Consider the following 21,298-nt stretch of genomic DNA (forward strand, 5'->3'; position numbering starts at 1 on the left):
TGGTGGCTCGTGCCTGTAATCCCAGCACTTTGGGAGGCTGGGGAAGGCAGATCATGAGGTCAGGAGTTCAAGACCAGCCTGGCCAACATGGTAAAACCCTGTCTCTACTAAAAATACAAAAAAAAAAAAATTAGCCGGGCATGGTGGCAGGTGCCTGTAATCCCAGCTACTCAGGAGGCTGAGGCAGGACAATGGCTTGAACCCGGAGGTGGAGGTTGCAGTGAGCCAAGATCACACACTGTACTCCAGCCTGGGCGACAGAGTGAGAGACTGTCTCAAAAAAAAAAAAGAAAGCCAAAACAAAAACCAAAGTCTTGCTTTTTGACAAGGGTAACACAGACTTAACAACAGATGAAAACAAAGCAGTACTTCCCAACCAGGCTGGAGGACCCAATGAGTCAGCTTGTCTGTCTCTCACATACATATAAGCATGCACACATACACATACATACATGCACACCCACACAATGAATAGTAGGAACCCCACACAATCAATAGTAGGAACAATAAAGTTGCAATTCTTACTCTATATTACCTAGAAATTTTATGAAGTTCTTCCAATCTCTAATTTTGAGAAACAAAAACTTACCAATATCACTGGCAAATTCGTAAACATGGGGTTTTTGTAGCAGTCCTAACTGGCACATACAAGTAAGGGCATAAAGAGCTTTCACAATGACAAATTCCTCAGCATCACTAAGACCTTGTTGCAGCAGGGGCTTGAGAATTGAGGAGCTTTGCCAGCCAACATAGGCAGCAACACCTGGAAATGAAAAGCAATATTATGTGATTATTCAATACCTAAAAGTACATATATCATTAAGTAAAGCAATAAAATTAAGCAAAAGCCAAACATATTAATCAATTACCTAGGAAAGAACATTGCACTTCCTACCTAGCATGATAAAGTTAAAAAGACCCACAGCAAGGCAAATCATCAGGAAATTCTCGGACACCACAGAAAAGCTAAGATCCTAAGAACTTACAGAAATGAAAATATAGGTCTCCTAAAAAGGAAGAATCAGACTGTAATTATATAATCTTCAGCAACAATGGAGGTTAGAAGACAAGACATAGGCAAGCAAGGCATTAAAAGTTATGAAAAGAATTCTATTTTCAGTCAAACTGTCAATTAAATTTAAAAAAAGTCATTTCAAGACATGTAAGGACTATTAAAAGTTTGCCTCCCATGCAACCCTTTCTAGGAAAGTTTCAACCTAAGAATTCAAGGGCAAAAAAAAAGCTAGCAAAGACCTAGAAATCAGTCAGCCCGGATTAGAATTAAAAGCTAATAAATTTCAAAAATGTCATCAAGAACAAAATAGAATAGATTCTAAGCAACAAACAAAATTAATAAGAAAGAAGCTAGCTATTACGGATATGGTGACAATTTATTACTTTTCTTTCTAAAAGGAAAACAAAGAAATCTAAAATTCCGGAAATTGCTCAAGAAAATCACAGTCCAAATATGAAATTAAAATAAATAGTGTATTTAGTAACTAGAAGAGGGAGTAAAGTAGAATCCACTGGCCTTGCTATAAACATACTCAAATGGTGAGGGGGCAGTCACTAAATTGGGATTGTGATGAAGCAAATATAATTACAGTATACCACTTGGCTCCACAGTCAATAAAATTTACACATTCATAATCATGTATTTTGTTTTGAAGCTTCATAATCAGTCTATACATAAAAGACTTCATTATGATTATAGAACAGAATGTATTATTAACTATGACAAAAAAATTGTTGAGAATTCTCAATTCTCAACTAACCAAACAATAAAAAAGAGACAGAGGTAAAGAGAAAGAAAAGGGGCACTAATCTTGTACTGCAAATCAGAGGTGGAGCACACAAAATAGACTTACTTAAAGTTATTAAAACAACAAACTAAAAACTAAAGCACTGAAAATAGTAGTCAACATCTCAAAAACTGAAAAGAGAAGAAGGATCAAGACATGTTATGAGTGAATTAAATCTTCATCTGGCACAGAAAAAAATTCAAAAGATAAAGTCCAAAGTTGGTTATTCTAAAAATAGTAATATGAAAATATTATTTAGAGATATGGTAATAATCACCTGAAAACACTAAAAAGCAGAAAGCCGAGTAGTTGCCTCTGGAAATTTCAACTATTGTTTTTCATACATTATAAATTTTGATTAAATTTTAAATAATTTCTAAAAGCCTATTTCCTTTATGATTAAAAAATTATGTTATAATTGTTTTCTTTAATAAAATGAAAAATGCTATCTAAAATTCCAGTGGTTTATATTTAGGAACTTTACAAACTGAAATGTACAATGAGCTAAAATAGCAAAAAATATTTTGAAAATGAATGACATCTGAAACTTACCCTATCAGATAATAAAGGTGATTAAAAATATATAATAATGTAAATTGAATATGGCTATGAATATGAGTACAATAAGAGAAAAATCAATGGAACAGACTAGAAAGCCAGAAAACTGACCTTAACAGACAGAAGCATGCAACAGATGATAAAACAGTAAGAAACAAACCAGTAAGAAAAAAACAAAAAAAATGCTTAATAAATTATGCTGGAAAATCAGTTACATATCTGAGAAGAAAAAGAAAATTTAGTTTTCACCCCACATCACAGACCAAAAATAAAGATCAATTAAACAGTTAAGTGTAAAAAACAAAGCATGAAAAAGAAAAGACAAGCACACAACAGATTATTAATCTAATTCTGGAATGGGAAGAGACTTTACACACAAAAGTAAAAAAAAAAAATCACAAAGCAAAAAGATCGAATAAACTGACTTCAGAAAAACTGTCTACAAAAAAGATTTAAAAATCAAGTTAAAGAACTAAGAAATGTGTGCTTAAAACTGATTTAAAAAATTAATGTTCTTAATACGTATATAAAGGCTCAAAAGAACAAGAAAAGCGTAAGTATCAGAAAAAAATAAGCCAAAATAATCAATTTTAAAATTCATAGAATTAGAAATATGAATACATAATCAACATGAAAAAGTTTTTCAACTTGATAGTTAAGCTAAGAAATATATATCAAAACAAGTTATCATTTTACCCTTCCAACAGGCAAGGACTAAGTAAAGCCTATTTCACACTGGATGGGTGTGCAGCACTTAATGGAGATGGGGATGCAAAATGATATAATCTTTTTGAATAGCTTATAAATGTGTCATGAGTTTTAAAAATAAATTCACATTCTTTAACACAGTAATTAAAATTTTTTACTCCTATCCTAAGAAAATAATCAGAAACAACTACTTACATACATACATTGCATATTTATACCAAATATGTAGATTATCTATATATGACAGAAAAAAATGAAAATAATTTAAATATCCAGAAGAAGGGTTAAATTTTTGCAAAACTATATAATGGAATAGTTTAGACGTATTATGATTTCAAATAAATTTTTAATGATATGAGAAAATGCTTAAAGTATGTTATTAGAAAAAAGTTTAAGAAATAATAAAATAAAATTTGGAAGTAATATAATATATACATAGCACTTACGCCAGGCACTATTACATATATTAATTTATTCTATCCTCCAACAACCAGTAAGACAGGCACTATTCTTATTTCCATTTTACAGATAGGTAAACTTAGCCACAAAAAAATTAAATGATTTTCCAAAAACCACAACTAGTGACAAAGCGAACACCTGAACCCAAGTCTAGCTCCACAATGCCTGCTCTTAACGATCAGCATATGACAGAAAGGGATAAATGGGATGGAAAGAGAAGAGGAAGAGCTATGGGAAAAAACATCAAAGCTTTAACAGAGATTGTACATGGGTTGTAGGATTAACGGTCATTTATTTTCTTCTTGGTTTCTGTATTTTCCAAATTTTTCTAAGTTTTATTTCCAAAAGTAATATAAGCATGTATTACTTTTATAAATAAAAAAATTTATTTTTAAATTAAGACAAACTAATATATGTTTCAAAGAACACATGAATTGACTGATAAGGGAAGTTTTAAGAACCAACTTTTCCCGAGAAAAGAAATAAAAATAACATTATTTGGAAGAAGAAGAGAGCAAGGAAGACAAAAAGATTTAAGGATCAAAGAATACTGTATTCAGGAACTGAGTTAGATGAAGTCCTAGATGGAGGGCTAAGATGCATCTATAAATTAATGCAAAAATAAAAAACAAAAGATGTCCGAAAAGAAAAAAACAGATACAGTAATTTCCAAAAATAACCGGGAATTTGAAAGTTTTTCAAAGTAGAAAGTACCCTTTCCTCCAAAACATATGATAGCATTTGCAGAAATATCAACCCTGTTGCCACATAGGTTTCTTGCATTTTATTTTTTTAGCAAACAAAAATCAAACAGCAACCTTTCCTAGATTATTGGGAACCAAAACTTAAAGTCTTTTTTTTTTTGAGACGGAGTCTCGCTCTTTCAACCAGGCCGGACTGCAGTGGCGCGATCTCGGCTCACTGCAAGCTCCGCCTCCCGGGTTCACACCATTCTCCTGCCTCAGCCCACCGAGTAGCTGGGACTACAGGCGCCCGGCTAATTTTTTGTATTTTTAGTAGAGACGGGGGTTTCACCGTGTTAGCCAGGATGGTCTCGATCTCCTGACCTCGTGATCCGCCCACTTTGGCCTCCCAAAGTGCTGGGATTACAGGCGTAAGCCACGGCGCCTGGCCCTTAAAGTCTTATAGCTTCCTGCTGCCTCACAAGAAAGTCTGGATACCAGCCAAGCTTTCTATTGTGCAGAATAGTCTTTAAACTTTTCGGGTTAACAGATAAACTGTTACAACTATGTGGGAAATGATATAATGGGGGTAGTCGATAATCATAATAATATGAATTTGGCACGTATTTCATAATTGGCCAAATCTTAAACTGAAAAGATCAGTACATTCAGGGAAAAGGGGATCAGTTATTATTCAAAAGAGAAAATATTAAATCCTGTATCAAACATGACTTAACCCATGCAAAATACTGTCCACTTCATTTACTTCTAATTCTGAATCCAAATGTAATAGAAGTCATGCATATAAAACACAAGATGTCTGACTTTAGATATATCTAAAAATCAAGAATTGTAAAATGAAAGAACAGCAAAAAAAAAAAATACTGCTTAAATTTTCACAAATTTTCAGTTACACAAAGCAAAGCCTTTAGCTTAATTCTTTCCAACTACATTGATTTTTAACCATGATTATATTTTAACTGTTATTTTCTGATTCTAAAAGTGATGCATGTTCACTTTTATTAACATGTTTATAAAAATATATGATTTCTGTTATTGTTACCTTTATACAGCAGCAATCATTCTTTAAGAGGATTTACAACCTACTTATGTCACTTTAACATACTTCATGGTACTTTCCAGGTCATTATTCTGTCTAAATATAGTTTTTAATAACCACACAGTATTCCTTCATACGGATGTAACACAGGTTGATATACCAACCCTTTATTTTACCAAGCTAAAATACTTACATCATCCAAAAGCAGCATGAAGACAGAAATACTAGGAATTCATTTCATTATTAATGAAATTTGGTAGTATCATCTATCCTTCAGACTGCATGGAAGTATTTGAGAGGATGATTAAAAATTAAAGAAATTTAAAAGCAAAAAACATACCAACTATACTATCAAAAAATGCTCCACGTAAATGCCAATCATTCTTATCATTTAGGAAAGTAATCATGTGGGACAACAAAACATCGTTGGCTTTCTGACGTCCAAAGAATACACACAGCCGTGTTATTCCATTTTCCATCAAGGTTTGTTTTACAATATTTTCAGGGTCACTTAGCAAAGTAACAACTTTCTGCTGGACCATTTCATGTAAGGCTTGAAGCTCTAAAAAAAAAAAGAAAGAAAGAAAAGAAATAGTTAAGAAAAGATCAATGTTTCCCCATACAGATAGTCCCAGTCGTCTTTCTTTTTTTTTTTTTAAAGAGGAACAAAGACCAAATGTATTTCTTATACCCCACATAGAGACTGACAACATATCAGATTCACTGCAGGGACTTATTTAAACTACATGCCCACGTCCCCCCAAAGCAAAGTTCTGATACATTCCTCCTGGGTGAGCTGGCTACAATAGGAGCTTTGACACTGTTCATAGCCCCATTCCCTCTACCACAACTACAGAGCTACCACCTCCAGAAGGAGCAGGGAGGAGCCAGTGAGTTTGCTTCTGGGAGGCTGTCTGCTGCATGAGACTGCCCAGTTGGAGAGCTGCCTGAGAGTGTGAGAATCCAGAAAACACAGCCGAGGACTCTGCAAATAAGCCTCTTAGGAGGCAGACAATATTACAACAGGCTCTTGCAGAAAGAGCCTGACAAGATTTCTTAGTACAGAGGTCCCCAAACCCTGGCCGCAGACTGGGACCTGATGGTGGCCTGTTAAGAGCTGGGCTACACAGCAGGAGGTGAGCCTAGAGAGTGAGCATTACCACCAGAGCTCCACCTCCTGTAAGATCAGCAATGGTATTAGATTCTCATAGGAGCTCCAACCCTATTTTGTTTTTTTTGGTTTTCTTTTCTTTTCATTGTTTATTTAGTTCTTTGTCTTCACACTTGATTGATCTAAGTTAAAAGGAAGCTTTTAAATTGTAGAGTATTTCATACATCCATAAGAGTAGAGAGAACAGTATGAAGAACCTACACATAAAAATAAACCAATTTCTATCATTTGAATTAACAATTTTTGTAACCCCACCAGCTTCTCCTGCCAATGGAGCAAATTCCCAGACATCGTATAATTTCATCTGTATATTTCATCTGTACATTATATTTCATCTTATAATTTCATTTTTCCTAAAATACAATATTTCAATTTTAGTGTTACTGTAACTTTTAATAAGCTGTACAGTGTGAATTATAACCACATTTTTCTCCCACCAGTTACAAATAACATTCAGTAAATTAAAACAGCAACTGGAATCCTGTTCTGTTACGGTGGGGCAGGGAGTGCCCTCAGTCTGGCACAGGTAGAGGTGGGTGGCAGAAGAGCAAACCAAACAGCTGAGGTTCCTTGAGAATGCAAACTTTTTTTTTTTTTTTCTATTTATGAAGTATTTATTGATCATTCTTGGGTGTTTCTCGGAGAGGGGGATATGGCAGGGTCATAGGATAATAGTGGAGAGAAGGTCAGGAGATAAACACATGAACAAAGGTCTCTGGTTTTCCTAGGCAGAGGTCCCTGCGGCCTTCTGCAGTGTTTCTGCCCCTGGGTACTTGAGATTAGGGAGTGGTGATGACTCTTAAAGAGCATGCTGCCTTCAAGCATCTGTTTAACAAAGCACATCTTGTACTGCCCTTAATCCATTTAACCCTGAGTTGACACAGCACATGTTTCAGAGAGCACGGGGCTGGAAGAAAGGCCATAGATCAACAGCATCCCAAGGCAGAAGGATTTCTCCTAGTCAGAACAAAATGGAGTCTCCTATGCCCACATCTTTCTACACAGACACAGCAACAATCTGATCTCTCCTTCCTTTCCCCACACTTCCCCACCTTCTTTTCAACAAAACCGCCATCGTCCTCATGGCCCGCTCCTGATGGTCGCTGTCTCTTCGGAGCTGTTGGGTACACCTCCCAGGCAGGGCGGCTGGGCAGAGGCGCTCCTCACCTCCCAGACAGGGCGGCCGGGCAGAGGTGCTCCTCACTTCCCAGACGGGGCCGCCGGGCAGAGGCGCTCCTCACTTCCCAGACGGGGCGGCCGGGCAGAGACGCTCCTCACTTCCTCCCAGACGGGGTGGCAGCCAGGCAGAGGCACTCCTCACCTCCCAGACGGGGCGGCCAGGCAGAGGCGCTCCTCACTTCCTCCCAGACGGGGTGGCAGCCAGGCAGAGGCGCTCCTCACCTCCCAGACGGGGCGGCCGGGCAGAGGCGCTCCTCACTTCCTCCCAGACGGGGTGGCGGCCAGGCAGAGGCGCTCCTCACTTCCTCCCAGACGGGGTGGCGGCCAGGCAGAGGCGCTCCTCACCTCCCAGATGGGGTGGCCAGGCAGAGGCGCTCCTCACTTCCCAGACGGGGTGGCGGCTGGGCAGAGGCGCTCCTCACTTCCCAGATGGGGCAGCCAGGCAGAGGCGCTCCTCACTTCCTCCCAGACGGGGTGGCGGCCAGGCAGAGGCGCTCCTCACTTCCTCCCAGACGGGGTGGCGGCCAGGCAGAGGCACTCCTCACTTCCCAGACGGGGTGGCCGGGCAGAGGCGCTCCTCACTTCCCAGACGGGGCGGCCAGGCAGAGGTTCTCCTCACTTCCTCCCAGACGGGGTGGCGGCCGGACAGAGGCGCTCCTCACCTCCCAGACGGGGCGGCCGGGCAGAGGCGCTCCTCACCTCCCAGACGGGGTGGCCAGGCAGAGGCGCTCCTCACTTCCCATACGGGGCGGCGGCCGGGCAGAGGCGCTCCTCACTTCCCAGATGGGGCAGCCGGGCAGAGGCGCTCCTCACTTCCTCCCAGACGGGGTGGCGGCCAGGCAGAGATGCTCCTCACCTCCCAGACGGGGTGGCCAGGCAGAGGCGCTCCTCACTAACCATACGGGGTGGCGGCCGGGCAGAGGCGCTCCTCACTTCCCAGATGGGGCAGCCGGGCAGAGGCGCTCCTCACTTCCTCCCAGACAGGGTGGCGGCCAGGCAGAGGCGCTCCTCACCTCCCAGACGGGGCGGCCGGGCAGAGGTGCTCCTCATCTCCCAGACGGGGCAGCCGGGCAGAGGTGCTCCTCACTTCCTCCCAGACGGGGTGGCGGCCGGGCAGAGGCACTCCTCACCTCCCAGACGGGGCGGCCGGGCAGAGGTGCTCCTCACCTCCCAGACGGGGTGGCCAGGCAGAGGCGCTCCTCACTTCCCAGACGGGGTGGCGGCTGGGCAGAGGTGCTCCTCATCTCCCAGACGGGGCAGCCGGGCAGAGGTGCTCCTCACTTCCTCCCAGACGGGGTGGCGGCCGGGCAGAGGCACTCCTCACCTCCCAGACGGGGGTGGCCAGGCAGAGGCGCTCCTCGCTTCCCATACGGGGTGGCGGCCGGGCAGAGGCGCTCCTCACTTCCCAGATGGGGCAGCCGGGCAGAGGCGCTCCTCACTTCCTCCCAGACGGGGTGGCAGCCAGGCAGAGGCGCTCCTCACCTCCCAGACGGGGCAGCCGGGCAGAGGTGCTCCTCATCTCCCAGACGGGGCAGCCGGGCAGAGGTGCTCCTCACTTCCTCCCAGACGGGGTGGCGGCCGGGCAGAGGCACTCCTCACCTCCCAGACGGGGCGGCCGGGCAGAGGCGCTCCTCACTTCCCAGACGTTGGGCGACTGGGCAGAGGCGCTCCTCACATCCCAGACGATGGGCGGCTGGGCAGAGACGTTCCTCACTTCCTATACGGGATGGCGGCCGGGCAGAGGCGCGCCTCACTTCCCAGATGGGGCGGCCGGGCAGAGGGGCTCCTCACATCCCAGACCACGGGCGGCCAGGCAGAGACGCTCCTCACTTCCTAGACGGGGTGGCGGCGGGACAGAGGCTGCAATCCTAGCACTTTAAGAGGCCAAGGCAGGAGGCTGGTAGGTGGACGCTGCAGCGAGCCGAGACCACGCCACTGCACTCCAGCCTGAGCACCATTGAGCATTGAGTGAGCGAGACTCCGTCCGCAATCCCAGCACCTCGGGAGGCCGAGGCAGGCAGTTCACTCGAGGCCAGGAGCTGGAGACCAGCCCAGTCAACACGGCGAAACCCCGTCTCCACCAAAAATACAAAAACCATTCAGGCGTGGCGGCGCACGCCTGCAATCCCAGGCACTCCGCAGGCCGAGGCAGGAGAGTCACAGGAGCCCGAGGCAGGGAGGTTGCAGCGAGCCAAGATCACGGCAGTACAGTCCAGCTTCGGCAACAGAGGGAGACCGAAAAAAGGAGGAGAGGGAGACCGAAGAAGGGAGAGGGAGACCGAAGAAGGCAGAGGGAGACCGAAGAAGGGAGAGGGAGAGGGAGAGGGAGAGGGAGAGGGCGAGAATCCCAGTCTTCTTTCTTACTCATTAGAGAGACTGATTACAGAAGCCACCGAAGTCTTTAATCACCAATTTTTTGCATTATTCAAAGCTCTGAAGGATGGGAAACTGAAATATAAAGTGAAGAATATCCTAACAAGCAGATGCCACAAACATAGTTACTATCTCACTAATTAAATAGTTTCATTTATTAGCTCAAGGAGAAAATTATAGAGAAGCACCAGAAAGGAAATCACATTGCCCCAGTAAGATCCCAGTTAATCAAGGACTTAAAAATACTGGATAGGATCACAATATAATATGATGGTACTGAGCAATCCTTTTAGAAAATGTTTTTAAAGGTCAGTTTATTTTAGAAAGCCAGAAAACACACTGCAAGTTCCGTCAAGGCTTTACTTCATCTGGCCACTGTCTTCTTCTCTGGCTTTTATCTCTTCCTCACTCTCACTTTTTCTCACTTATTTATTTACTTAGCTGCCTGTCTTCTTTTTACTAAAATGTAAGCTCAAGAGCAAGGATCATTTCTATCTTACTCACCATCATGCTCTAGTGCTTAGGGCAGGCTCCTAATTGCCTGATGCAGAGCTAATCTTTAACAATTATCTGTGAATAAACAGAAGACAGGGGCCACTCTTGGTCCAGCTACTACTGTCAAGGAAAAAGGTAACTGGCCTGACATGCAAAACTATATGCTCACGTTAAGAAAAACTTTAGATTTCCTCCCCCAAAATTTTAACATTTAACTTTATTATCTCAACAGGTCCAATTACATATAGGACAGTATTATTTTCCAAGTAATTCCACAAAAAAAGGCTAGGATTTCCTGATACATCCTCCTATAACTTCAAAATTATTCCACTGTATTCAACTCTAGATAATACATGTTGTCTAAAGATGGTGCCATTCTAACAAGTAACAGCAATTGTAGTTGTTTGTAGCATAAAATTCTAAAAAACTAGATTTCTCTAGTTTTTCACAACTAGAAGCATCTTGGAGAAAATTACATCTATTACTTTACTTCTAAATCTTTTACTCAACAAACATTAAGTAAAAATCTGTAGAGTTGTATAATACAAAGAAACCTAAGACAAGGACTTTGACGTCAGTAAGTTTACCATCATCACATCTGTTTCTTTATGGTTTTTTGTAAATAACAAATAGTATGAAATAAAAACAATTTATGATTGAGGATACTCAGAATATACTCACATAAGGAGAAAAGGTTTAGCTTCTTTAGCTATGATGTTTCTAATTTTTTCTTCTTTTATGAGAATTATATAATTCAGCCAGCTTTACTGTTCACACAAATCAATTCTGGCTGACAAACAATTGAGTTTAGTATCCATGGTGACAAGCTGATTATTTTTGAGCAAGATAACAGTATATGAGGACAGAGAGAATAATTAGACACCAGTGACTCTTCCTATCTAATATATAGATCTGGTATTCCTTCACCTTACATGAAAACTACAAATGATAGTTTTACAAGTTAGCATCAGCAATTCATTCTAAATAACAGGAAATATGGAAGAGAAAATTATACAACCTGTGTCATAATTTCCATTTGGATGTGTAACTTCATCTATTTCTTCATTATTGGGGTCATTTTCCATATTAAGATTTTTTAACTGTACTAATTCCAGGAATCTCAGAGCTGTTTCTGCCAGCAGAGCTATGTTTTCTATAAAATAAAAAGGAAGAAAATTTATAATTACAATCTTAACTCTCTGTAAAGCTTATTAACTTTTCCTCCCTGTCTTTATACATAAATAATCATAAGCCTATGGGAAAAACAGAACTTTTCAACTTAGCATTTAACCTAATCAGACTTTACTAAGCCAGCTCATAATCTATAACTGTCTCCAAACCGCCAGTCTTATTTTTGAAACACAGCTTAAAAAAATAATAATATAAAAATAATCTAATACCCCATCTACTGAGGACCAAAAAAAAAAAAGCCTAATTCTCTGCAGGGACTTACCCTTTAAACAGTATCCTTGACAAGTGAGAGATATTTATTAGACTAACAAGGAAACATCCACATTAAAATAAAGCTAAGCTTTGGAATCAGACAGACTTGGGTTCAAATCTCAACCTTGCCACTTACTAACTTGACCATTTAAGCAATCTGAGACTGTTTCTTCACATATAAATGAAGAGTCACAACTGCCTCAAAGAGAAACCATTGTTAGACTGCTTTACAAGTGATACTCAAATTCTTAGCGAACCAAAGTGGCAGACTGTTTGCCACATTTCTACAGCTGTTTATATCTTCTCCTTTCTCTTTCTGATGACCTACAAAGACTGTCTGATACTCCTCACCACTACAAAATAACTACTTCTAATTTCTGCTGTCACATTTACTATCAATTGTATCTGCTCTTCACTTACACTTTCTTCCCTTACCTTGCCTCCCACTTAACATATGTGTTTCTTAACATAGATCATAACCGGTCAAAGACTGTACTCTTTTCCTTCTTAGCAGTGAATAGCACTGAACATAAAGTTTAACTACCTTAAACTTAAAATAACCTTACTTTTTCCTTGCTTTCCAACATCTCCGAAATCAAAATGTACCTTATGGCAGTTGAGATCTTTGAGTCAATCAAATACAATTATTCCCTTCATCCTGGGGTCCCACTCCCCACCTCTGCTAGGTTCAACAATGCTCTGAATAGAATAAAAATTTACCTCTAAGTAAGCGAGATGTTAATACCATATAACGCCTGCTCACCCTGAAGATGGAAAAACTCTGGGCCATATCCTGATAATATGCCAAAATTCTAGATGAATATCCTCACTTTAATGAGCAAATCTTTATTAGGAAAAGTCTCTTACTTTCCTGGGCACCTTTAAAGTCTGAGTAGATCTATGCTTATTTCCCCTTTTAAGTCCATAAACCACAGCACACTTGGAAGTTCCCTTTACACAAATCTGTACCAGCACCTATGATATTTAAAAAATACTGTAAAGAAACAAATGTTGATTTTAAACTTTTATAATTACTGACACATGTATTTTAATTATATTTAACCATACACATTCAAATACACTGGCTCTATTTTAAAAGACCGCAAACTAGCCAGGCGTGGTGGCACACACCTATAGTGCTTGGAAGGCTGCGTTTCGAGGATGGCTTGAGCCTGAGAAGTCAAGGCTGCAGTGAGCCATGATCTCCCCACTGCATTCCAGCCTGGGTGATCACGTACTGGACCTTGAAGAAATAACAATGCAAGGTGCTGGCACTGACCCTGGGTTATCATGGACTCTCACCATAAAGACCCAGAAGACCAAAGAAATGCAGGATTGCTTCAAAACCAAGGTGTAGAGCAGGAGCTCTGAGAACTGAGAATTAGACCGGATACATTTGGGTCATGTTATTTAGTCTCTCCTAACCCCAGTTTCCTCACCTGTCATATGAAGGTAATATAACATCTAATGCTCAAGGTTGTTGCAGCTAACCCTTGCAACAACCTAAAGTAGATTTTTCAATAAACAGTAGCTATTATTTTTATGTGATAGCTATTAGTAACTGAGTGTCAATATGTTAATATGGCACCTCATCAGAACATGACCTGTTTAACACAGTTGAGAACAGATTAAGACGCACTGCACCAAAAAGTAAGATCATAAAATTCTGGTAAAGAAGACAGAGCTTGTTTTTAAAACTGATAAACTTTTATTTGATTTGATTTTAGCTGGTTCAATTGTTTATACTTGCCAAGTGAGTTACAACTATGCTTTGTTATAAATGATAAACTTTGATGTGTCTTAAGAGAAATCCTGGAATTCTGGGCCTGAAGTTCATACCTATATGGTTATAGAAACCATAAATAAATAAATAGGCAGAGATAAACATAAATAAAAATATATATATGAGGAAACATAAAAACACCTAACAATCACCAATCACTTTGTGGATGTGCCTAGAGATAAGACCAGAGTCCAAAGACCACTTTTCGCATGTTTCATTAAAATAATGACAAGCAAATCATAAAATGAACTACGTTTCTTTAAAAAAAAAAAAAAAGACAGTATCATTACTATCATTACCACACACGTACTATTTACAAAGACTTCAAAACAGAATCCCTGATTTCCATCCGATTATATTATAGAAATAAATTATATATATTCAGTGATATTTCTCATGCAGAAATAAGCTTTCAGAATTAATTTGGGGAGCTAGAAACATGAATACGTATCACCTGATTTTGAGTGAGAATTACAGGCAAAACAGGTAGGTGTGTATAACACACCCACCTCATCACAAAGAAGATGTATATCCTAAACAGTACAGTAACTGGGAAAACAACCTTAAACTTCAGTAAGTTAGTACGCTAGGTTCTTTCAACATCAAATTATCTAGCAAAATTAATCTTTTTCAGCAGCAATAGATTGTTGTATCCTAAAACTGACAGTCAAATAACCATATTTGTCAGAGAAACTTCATAAAGGCCTAAAGACACTAGATCAGAAGCACATACTTGTAAACATTAGTCTTATTTCAAGTTGAATGTAATATTCCTAAGAAAACCACAAAATTCCATCACTTGATAATTCTGATTATTTCAAAAGTGAGAGAACACACAAACGTTGATTCCCAGGAACAGAGTAACTAGAAATATTATCAAAATGTACACAAATAGTTCAAAGAGCAAAGTTCATACTTGGAATTCTCAAACAAATCAGAAAAACAAGCAGTATTATAGTCATTAACTTAAAAAATATCTAAGTGGCTAATATTTGGACAATAAACTCTTACCAGCATAGGCTAGTCTAACGATAGTAGCATCATCTTGGGCTAAGTGGGCTATGCCTGGCAGAATGTATTCCGGATAAATATTGATATCATTACGAGGAACTTCTTTGACGAGAGCAAGAACTTTGGTCAACGTCCTCAAGGCTTCAGCCCTCACCCTAGGAACAGAGTCATTGCTGAAATGCAAAAGATATGGAGTAATACGATCCAAAAGGATTTCAACACTTAATCTTGGAGCCAAATGAAGAATAAGTTCCAAAGCAGCTAGTTTGGAATCACAGTATTTAAGGGTCTGTAGGCAGGATGTTATAACAGATACCAAGATAACCAGCCCATTTTCCTTAGGCTCTTCTTCGGTTTTTTCTGGCAGATCATGTCCACAGAGATTGTGAATAATGTTGCCCAAATCCTTCCGTATAACCAGAATACGCTCATCTGCAGAAAGAAACGTTTCCTTGGCAAACTGGGCCATGTAGGGCTGAAGAAAAGTGTAAAATATTTCAGGAAAGGCATTGCCACGCTGCTGTTTTAAGTAATCTTCTGCCTCTAAACGTTTATCTGGCTCACGGTGAATCATCTGAGTTACCTATACCAAGGGAAGAAAAGGAATTAAAATAGATTTGAGAAAAGAAAAGTAAACCAGATGAAAGCTACAAAGGCAATTTACATATGATTTAAAGGATCTTTCAGAACCTGACTGCTAAGTGATTTGTGACTCCATCATCCTAAAAAGCAGTAAAAAATTATATACAAATATATTACAGATGGCCCTGACACATAAAGAGGAGGTTATACCATGGTTCAGTATTCCCCATTTATTAAAATAGGGACTAATATACTGCTGTCCACAACTCAAAGATTCTTACAAACTTTTCTGAGTAGGAGATATCACTAAGAATCTGAGGAAAGCAATGGATCTCTTCCAGAGAAAAATGTATACACACAATTTTTGCACTAAAGAACTCATACAATTCTGGACGGAATCACAGAACCCCTAAAATCCATTTACATATCCCGGGTTGAGTTATGGTTCAGAACCTTATTGCCACAAGTGCAAAGGAATCTGTGGTTTAAGTATAGCTCTAGGATCTAATCAGTAGGGGAATCAGTGGCTTAAAGTTTTCAAATAGTGTCAAAGAGATGTTAAATTCTGCAAACACTAGAAATGATACACCTAATTTGAATTTATCCTGTTTTCTAGTATCATAGGGAAATAAATATTTTTCAATGCACAGAACATAGTTTAATCTTTCTGGGACACTCATAGGGTATCAGTCATTATTTAAATACAATATCACAAAATGTATTGAGTTATCTGAACCTTCCGTTTATAGTTTAAATAAGAGCCTAGTAGTGAACATGGGGGACTCAAATGTACCAAAAGAAATGTTAACTAGTTAGAATTGCTTTTAGTTTGGACTAGGCCCTAAAAATTAAACAAATTCACTTCTTTCACAGTTAAGAAAATGTATGCCCAAAGACATGAAGTTATATAACCAAAGCAACATAACAAGTATGTGCCATACCCAAAGACAAAACACTACACCAACTCCTCATCCAGTGCACTGTTCAGTAAATATGGCCTCATCTGGCTTCCTCTGAAGCATCTTATTTTTTAATATTTGACATACTTAAGAGAAATTAAAATGTATTACATATCTCCCTACGTAATTAAAGAATATTCTAAACACACCACAATCTTTTCCATGACTCAGAGTCATCGCCACAATATCAGTTACCCTATAACTGACTTAGAAAAGATGCCCTCAAACAGTAACGTAGCTACGTGGCTTAGGTGATCCCCTACACGACTCCTCACGCCCATTCTACTAAACTAATTTGTGCTTCTGTAGCTGCCTTTCCAGAACTGCCCTCAGCTTCATATATTAATACAAAGCTATTTGCTTCTATATGCAATGGCCCCGTATTGCTGTATTATATTCAAGTTGACATTTCCTGTCTCCTTCATTTCAAATGTCTGTCTTCTTCATTTCTTACTAGCAAGCTCTAGCCAGGACAACCTCTCCAACCCCTAGAAACCACCTTACTTCCTTCCAAATCTGTAAAAAGCACACTGAAGATTATAGTGGGAAAATAGATAATAAATAGATTTTTTAAGTCAAATGAGCTCTGTGCCTGAAGGGGAAAAAAACAGTACATTCTTCCCTAACAAAGTAATAACAAAAGGCTGTTTATATAAGTCTATGGTGTTTTACTGCTTGATTCCAAATTTACAACATTCCAGAAATCTGATTAAAGCAAAAGTGGGAACAAGATCCTATTAAAAACTTTATGGCGAATATTTGTAGCATAGTTACCAATTCTCTGATACTGTGATCTTCAATTTTATTTAGCACTTGTTCAGGGAAAAAATGTCCATTTCTATAAGCCAAAAGTTGAGAGAGATCAAATAATGGTACACCTTCTGTAAAAAGCTCAGCTATCACACAACCTGAAAAATAGCGGGTATAATTCTGTTAGAAAAGAGACAAAAAATATCATGCAATATAGATTGAGAACTCAGACAGTTCATAAAACCCAAAATGCAAAACCCCAAAGTAAATGAAATTAAAAATTTTAATGCAACATACAACTACAATCAAGCTGACAGGGAAAATGTCTACTACCCAAACACTGGTTTCTAAAGTATAAAGTCAAAGAAGAGCCATACAATTTTTCTCCCTCTTAAAAAAACTTAAATAACTCCCCCGTTCTGTAATTTAAAATGAATGTATAGGCCAGACGTGGTGGCTCACACCTGTAATCCCAGCACCTTGGGAGGCCGAGGCCAGCAGATCATCTGATGTCAGGAGTTCGAGACCAGCCTGGTCAACATGATGAAACCCTGTCTCTACCAAAAATACAAAAATTAGCTGGGCATGGTGGCACACACCTGTGGTCCCAGCTACTTGGGAGGCTGAGGCACAAGAATCACTTAAACCCAGGAGATGAGGTAGAGAGAGGAAGAGGCTGCAATGAGCCAAGATCGTGCCATTACACTCCAGCCTGGATGACAGAGTGAGACTCCATCTCAAAAAAATAAAATAAAACAAAATAAAATGAATGTATATATGTAATATATACAATTTACATACAGAGTGATAAAACAAGAAACTTTTTTTTTAAGTATGGACTTACAGACATTAAATTCATAAGGAACTACTACTACAAAGTCATATCCGACAAATCATTTATTCATCATTAAACAAAAAGTTATCAGGTGACTACTACGTCCTAGGCACAAACAGTACATAAAGCAGATAAAATCCTTTCCCTCATGAAGCTTTCATTCTAGGAAGGAAGACAGAAAATAAAGCAGTGAACAAACATAATACGTGAAATGCTAAAAAGTGTAGCTGTAAGACTAGGGAGAAGAAAAGAGAGATAACTCTCGTTTTGCACTTATATAATCTTCAAACCAGAAATTTTTAAAGTACCCACATTTCCAAAAGGACAACACAGTTTAACTGAATCATTACATGACAGGCATTTAACAAGTCTAAAGAGATCCTTAAATAACCTCACCTCACAGCCTGTGCATTTGCTACTCCCTCTACCTAGAATGCTATTCTCCCAAGTATTCATGTGGCTTATACCTCCACCTCCTTCAGATCTTCAGGTGCTCAAATGTCACTCAGCAGCAAAGCCTTTCTTGATTGCCTGTTTAAAACTGCAGGCCCCACTACCACAACTACCCCCATATCCCTCACCGGACACATTCCCTTTTCCCTTTCCTTACTGTTTTTCCCCCATAGCACCAACTTCCAGGTTATATTTTATGTACAGATGCTGCTCTATTTACAATGGGGTTAGATCCCAATAAATCAACGAAAAGTTAAAAATATTGAACAGTGGCTCATGCCTGTAATCCCACCACTTTGGGAGGCCGAGGCAGGTAGATCACTTGAGGTCAGGAGTTCGAGACCAGCCTGGCCAACACAGTAAAGCCCTATCTCTACTGAAAATACAAAAAATAGCCGGGTGTGGTGGTGCACGTTTGTAATTCCAGCTACTTGGGAGGCTGAGACAGGAAAATCGCTTGAACCTGGGAGGCAGAGTTTGCAGTAAGCAGAGACTGGGCCACTGCACTCCAGCCTGGGCAACAAAGCCAGACTCTGTCTCAAAAAAAGAAAAGAAAAAGAAAAGGAAATGGATTTAATACATCTAACCTGCTGAATTTTCCAGCTTAGCTTACCTTAAACATGATCAGAACACTTACATTAGCCTACATTTGGGCAAACACATCTAACTCAAAGCCTATTTCACAATAAAGTGATTCATCTCACGTAATTTATTAAATACTGAACTGAAAGTGAAAAACAGAATGATTGTATGGGTGCTCCAAATACATTTCAATTGAATGTGTATCACTTTTGCACCATGGTAAAATCAAAAAATCATAAGCTGAACCATTGCTAAGTGGGGATAGTCTGTATGTTTCTTTTTGTCTATATGCCCACTAGAACGCAATTTACTTGAGGAAGGGACTTTTCTATTTCTCTCTATTCATTGAAAAATCTCCAGCAACTAAGTTCCTAACACATAATAAACACTCAATAAATTTGTTAATTTCTCTCTGTATAGTGTCACATTTTAGAATAAAGGACTTCGAAAAACAGCTATTAAAAACACCATAAGCAACAAGGAAACAGAGGACCCAAAAAATACAATTAAAATTAACCAGCTAATGTAAGTTTCTGAGCACATTTAAGGTAGGGTAAACTATGAAGTTCAATAGGTTAGGTGTATTCAATGCATTTTCTATTTATGATATTTTCAACTTCTAATCGGTTTATTGGGATGCAACTCCATTGTAAGTTGAGGAACATAAGCACATAAAATATAATCTAGAAGTTGGTGCTGAGAGGAAAAAACCAGTAGGGAAAAACACCAATTGGATCTAACAGATATCAACAGAACACTCCACCTAACAAAAGGAGAGTACAACACACACACACTACATATATTGCCTGGCTTTGTCAGCTATAAGAGCAAAGTGTCAAAGACAATCTAATGGCAATGAACGCTAGACAGAGTCTTCTAATATCATTCACTACACACTAAAAGAATTAGGATTCCTTAATGGCTGGTTTGAGCACTAAAGCAGGGTAGGTACAATATCTTATATCAAAAAGTAAAGAAATGCTTAAAAAAAAAAAAGAAAGATGAGGACTGTCACAAGGACACAGGAATCAGCCTGAAAAGGCTCCTTCTCCTACTGGCCAAATCTGAGACAACTGGTGCACCAATATAATTAAGAAGGTAATAAATATATACAACTGAAAAAAATTAAGAATTAGTCTATACCAATAATAAATAAATAAATAAATAGGGCAAAAGAGAGGATCCTTGAGTACAGCAGAATGTTGAGGTCCTACTGTTGAATGTGGAGGAAGTATTTGAGTGGAAAAATCATTTTTGCAACCATCATAGCAAAAATTCAATCAGGCAAGAATCACCAATGGATGCCAAATGTCAAGGGATAAACTGTGGTGGTAACTGGCAGGATATCAGCGCACCTTTTTTTGTTTTTTTTGTTTTGTTTTGTTTTGTTTTGTTTTGAGACGGAGTCTCCCTCTTTCATCCAGGCCGGACTGCAGTGGCGCTATCTCGGCTCACTGCAAGCTCCGCCTCCCTGGTTCACGCCATTCTCCTGCCTCAGCCTCCCGAGTAGCTGGGACTACAGGCGCCCGCCACCGTGCCCAGCTAATTTTTTGTATTTTTAGTAGAGATGGGGTTTCACCGTGTTAGCCAAGATGATTTTGATCTCCTGACTTCATGATCCACCCTCCTCGGCCTCCCAAAGTGCTGGGATTACAGGCGTGAGCCACCGCGCCAGTCTTTTGTTTTTTGATATAAGGTCTCACTCTGTCACCCAGCCTGGAGTGCAGTGGTGTGATCACAGTTCACTGTAGCCTGGACCTCCTGGGCTCAGGTGATCCTCCCATCTCAGCTTCCCGGGTAGCTGGGACTACAGGCGTGCACCACCACGCCCAACTAATTTTCTACATTTTTTGTAGAGACAGGGTTTCACCATATTGTCCAGGCTGGTCTTGAACTCCCAGGTCAAGAATCTGCCCACCTCAGCCTCCCAAAGTGCTGGGATTACAAGTGTGAGCCACCACACCAGGCATATTTGCACATCTTAAAACTTCTTCCCACAGGTTGCTTATTAGTTGCAAGGGATTGAAAAAAAAATAAAAAACTATAGAGGGGAGAAATTTGGGAAGACTTTGACCAAATGATTAAAATTAACATCACAAACAACCATCATTTGTTTAAAGATGTGACCCTGTGAAAATCCATCACCATCTATGCAGTATCCCTACTAAGTTACAACATAAATCTAATCATGAGGAAACATTAGACAAACTCAAAATGAGAAACATCTTATCAAAAAACAAAGGAGCGGGTGACATAGAGAATGCATGTGAAAGCTGGTGAAAACTGAATAAGGGCTATACTCTAGTTAACAGTAATGCACCTATGGCAACTCCTGATTCTGATATGGTACAACAGTCATACAATGTCATCATTGGGGGAAGCTGGGTGAAGGATATATCACTATTATTGCAA

The 21,298-nt window shown here is 39.7% G+C and overlaps 1 protein-coding gene across 4 annotated transcripts in view; it reads right to left on the reverse strand.

Moving 5' to 3' along the window:
- PIK3R4 (phosphoinositide-3-kinase regulatory subunit 4) overlaps window positions 1–21,298 on the reverse strand; it is a 96,331-nt gene that overhangs the window by 68,290 nt on the left and 6,743 nt on the right. For all 4 annotated transcript variants that reach the window (XR_010139098.1, XM_063721574.1, XM_054550318.2 and 1 more), the window contains 5 exon segments: window positions 17,041–17,174; window positions 14,726–15,308; window positions 11,507–11,641; window positions 5,611–5,832; window positions 590–763 (listed from right to left, as the gene is read on the reverse strand). Coding sequence is in view for 3 of the 4 variants with exons in the window: in XM_063721574.1 (XP_063577644.1) it covers window positions 590–763; window positions 5,611–5,832; window positions 11,507–11,641; window positions 14,726–15,308; window positions 17,041–17,174 (1,248 nt within the window). In the remaining variant the exon portion in view is untranslated.

This window comes from Pongo abelii, chromosome 2, assembly GCF_028885655.2.
Source record: "Pongo abelii isolate AG06213 chromosome 2, NHGRI_mPonAbe1-v2.0_pri, whole genome shotgun sequence".
NCBI classification, from domain to species: Eukaryota; Metazoa; Chordata; class Mammalia; order Primates; family Hominidae; genus Pongo; species Pongo abelii.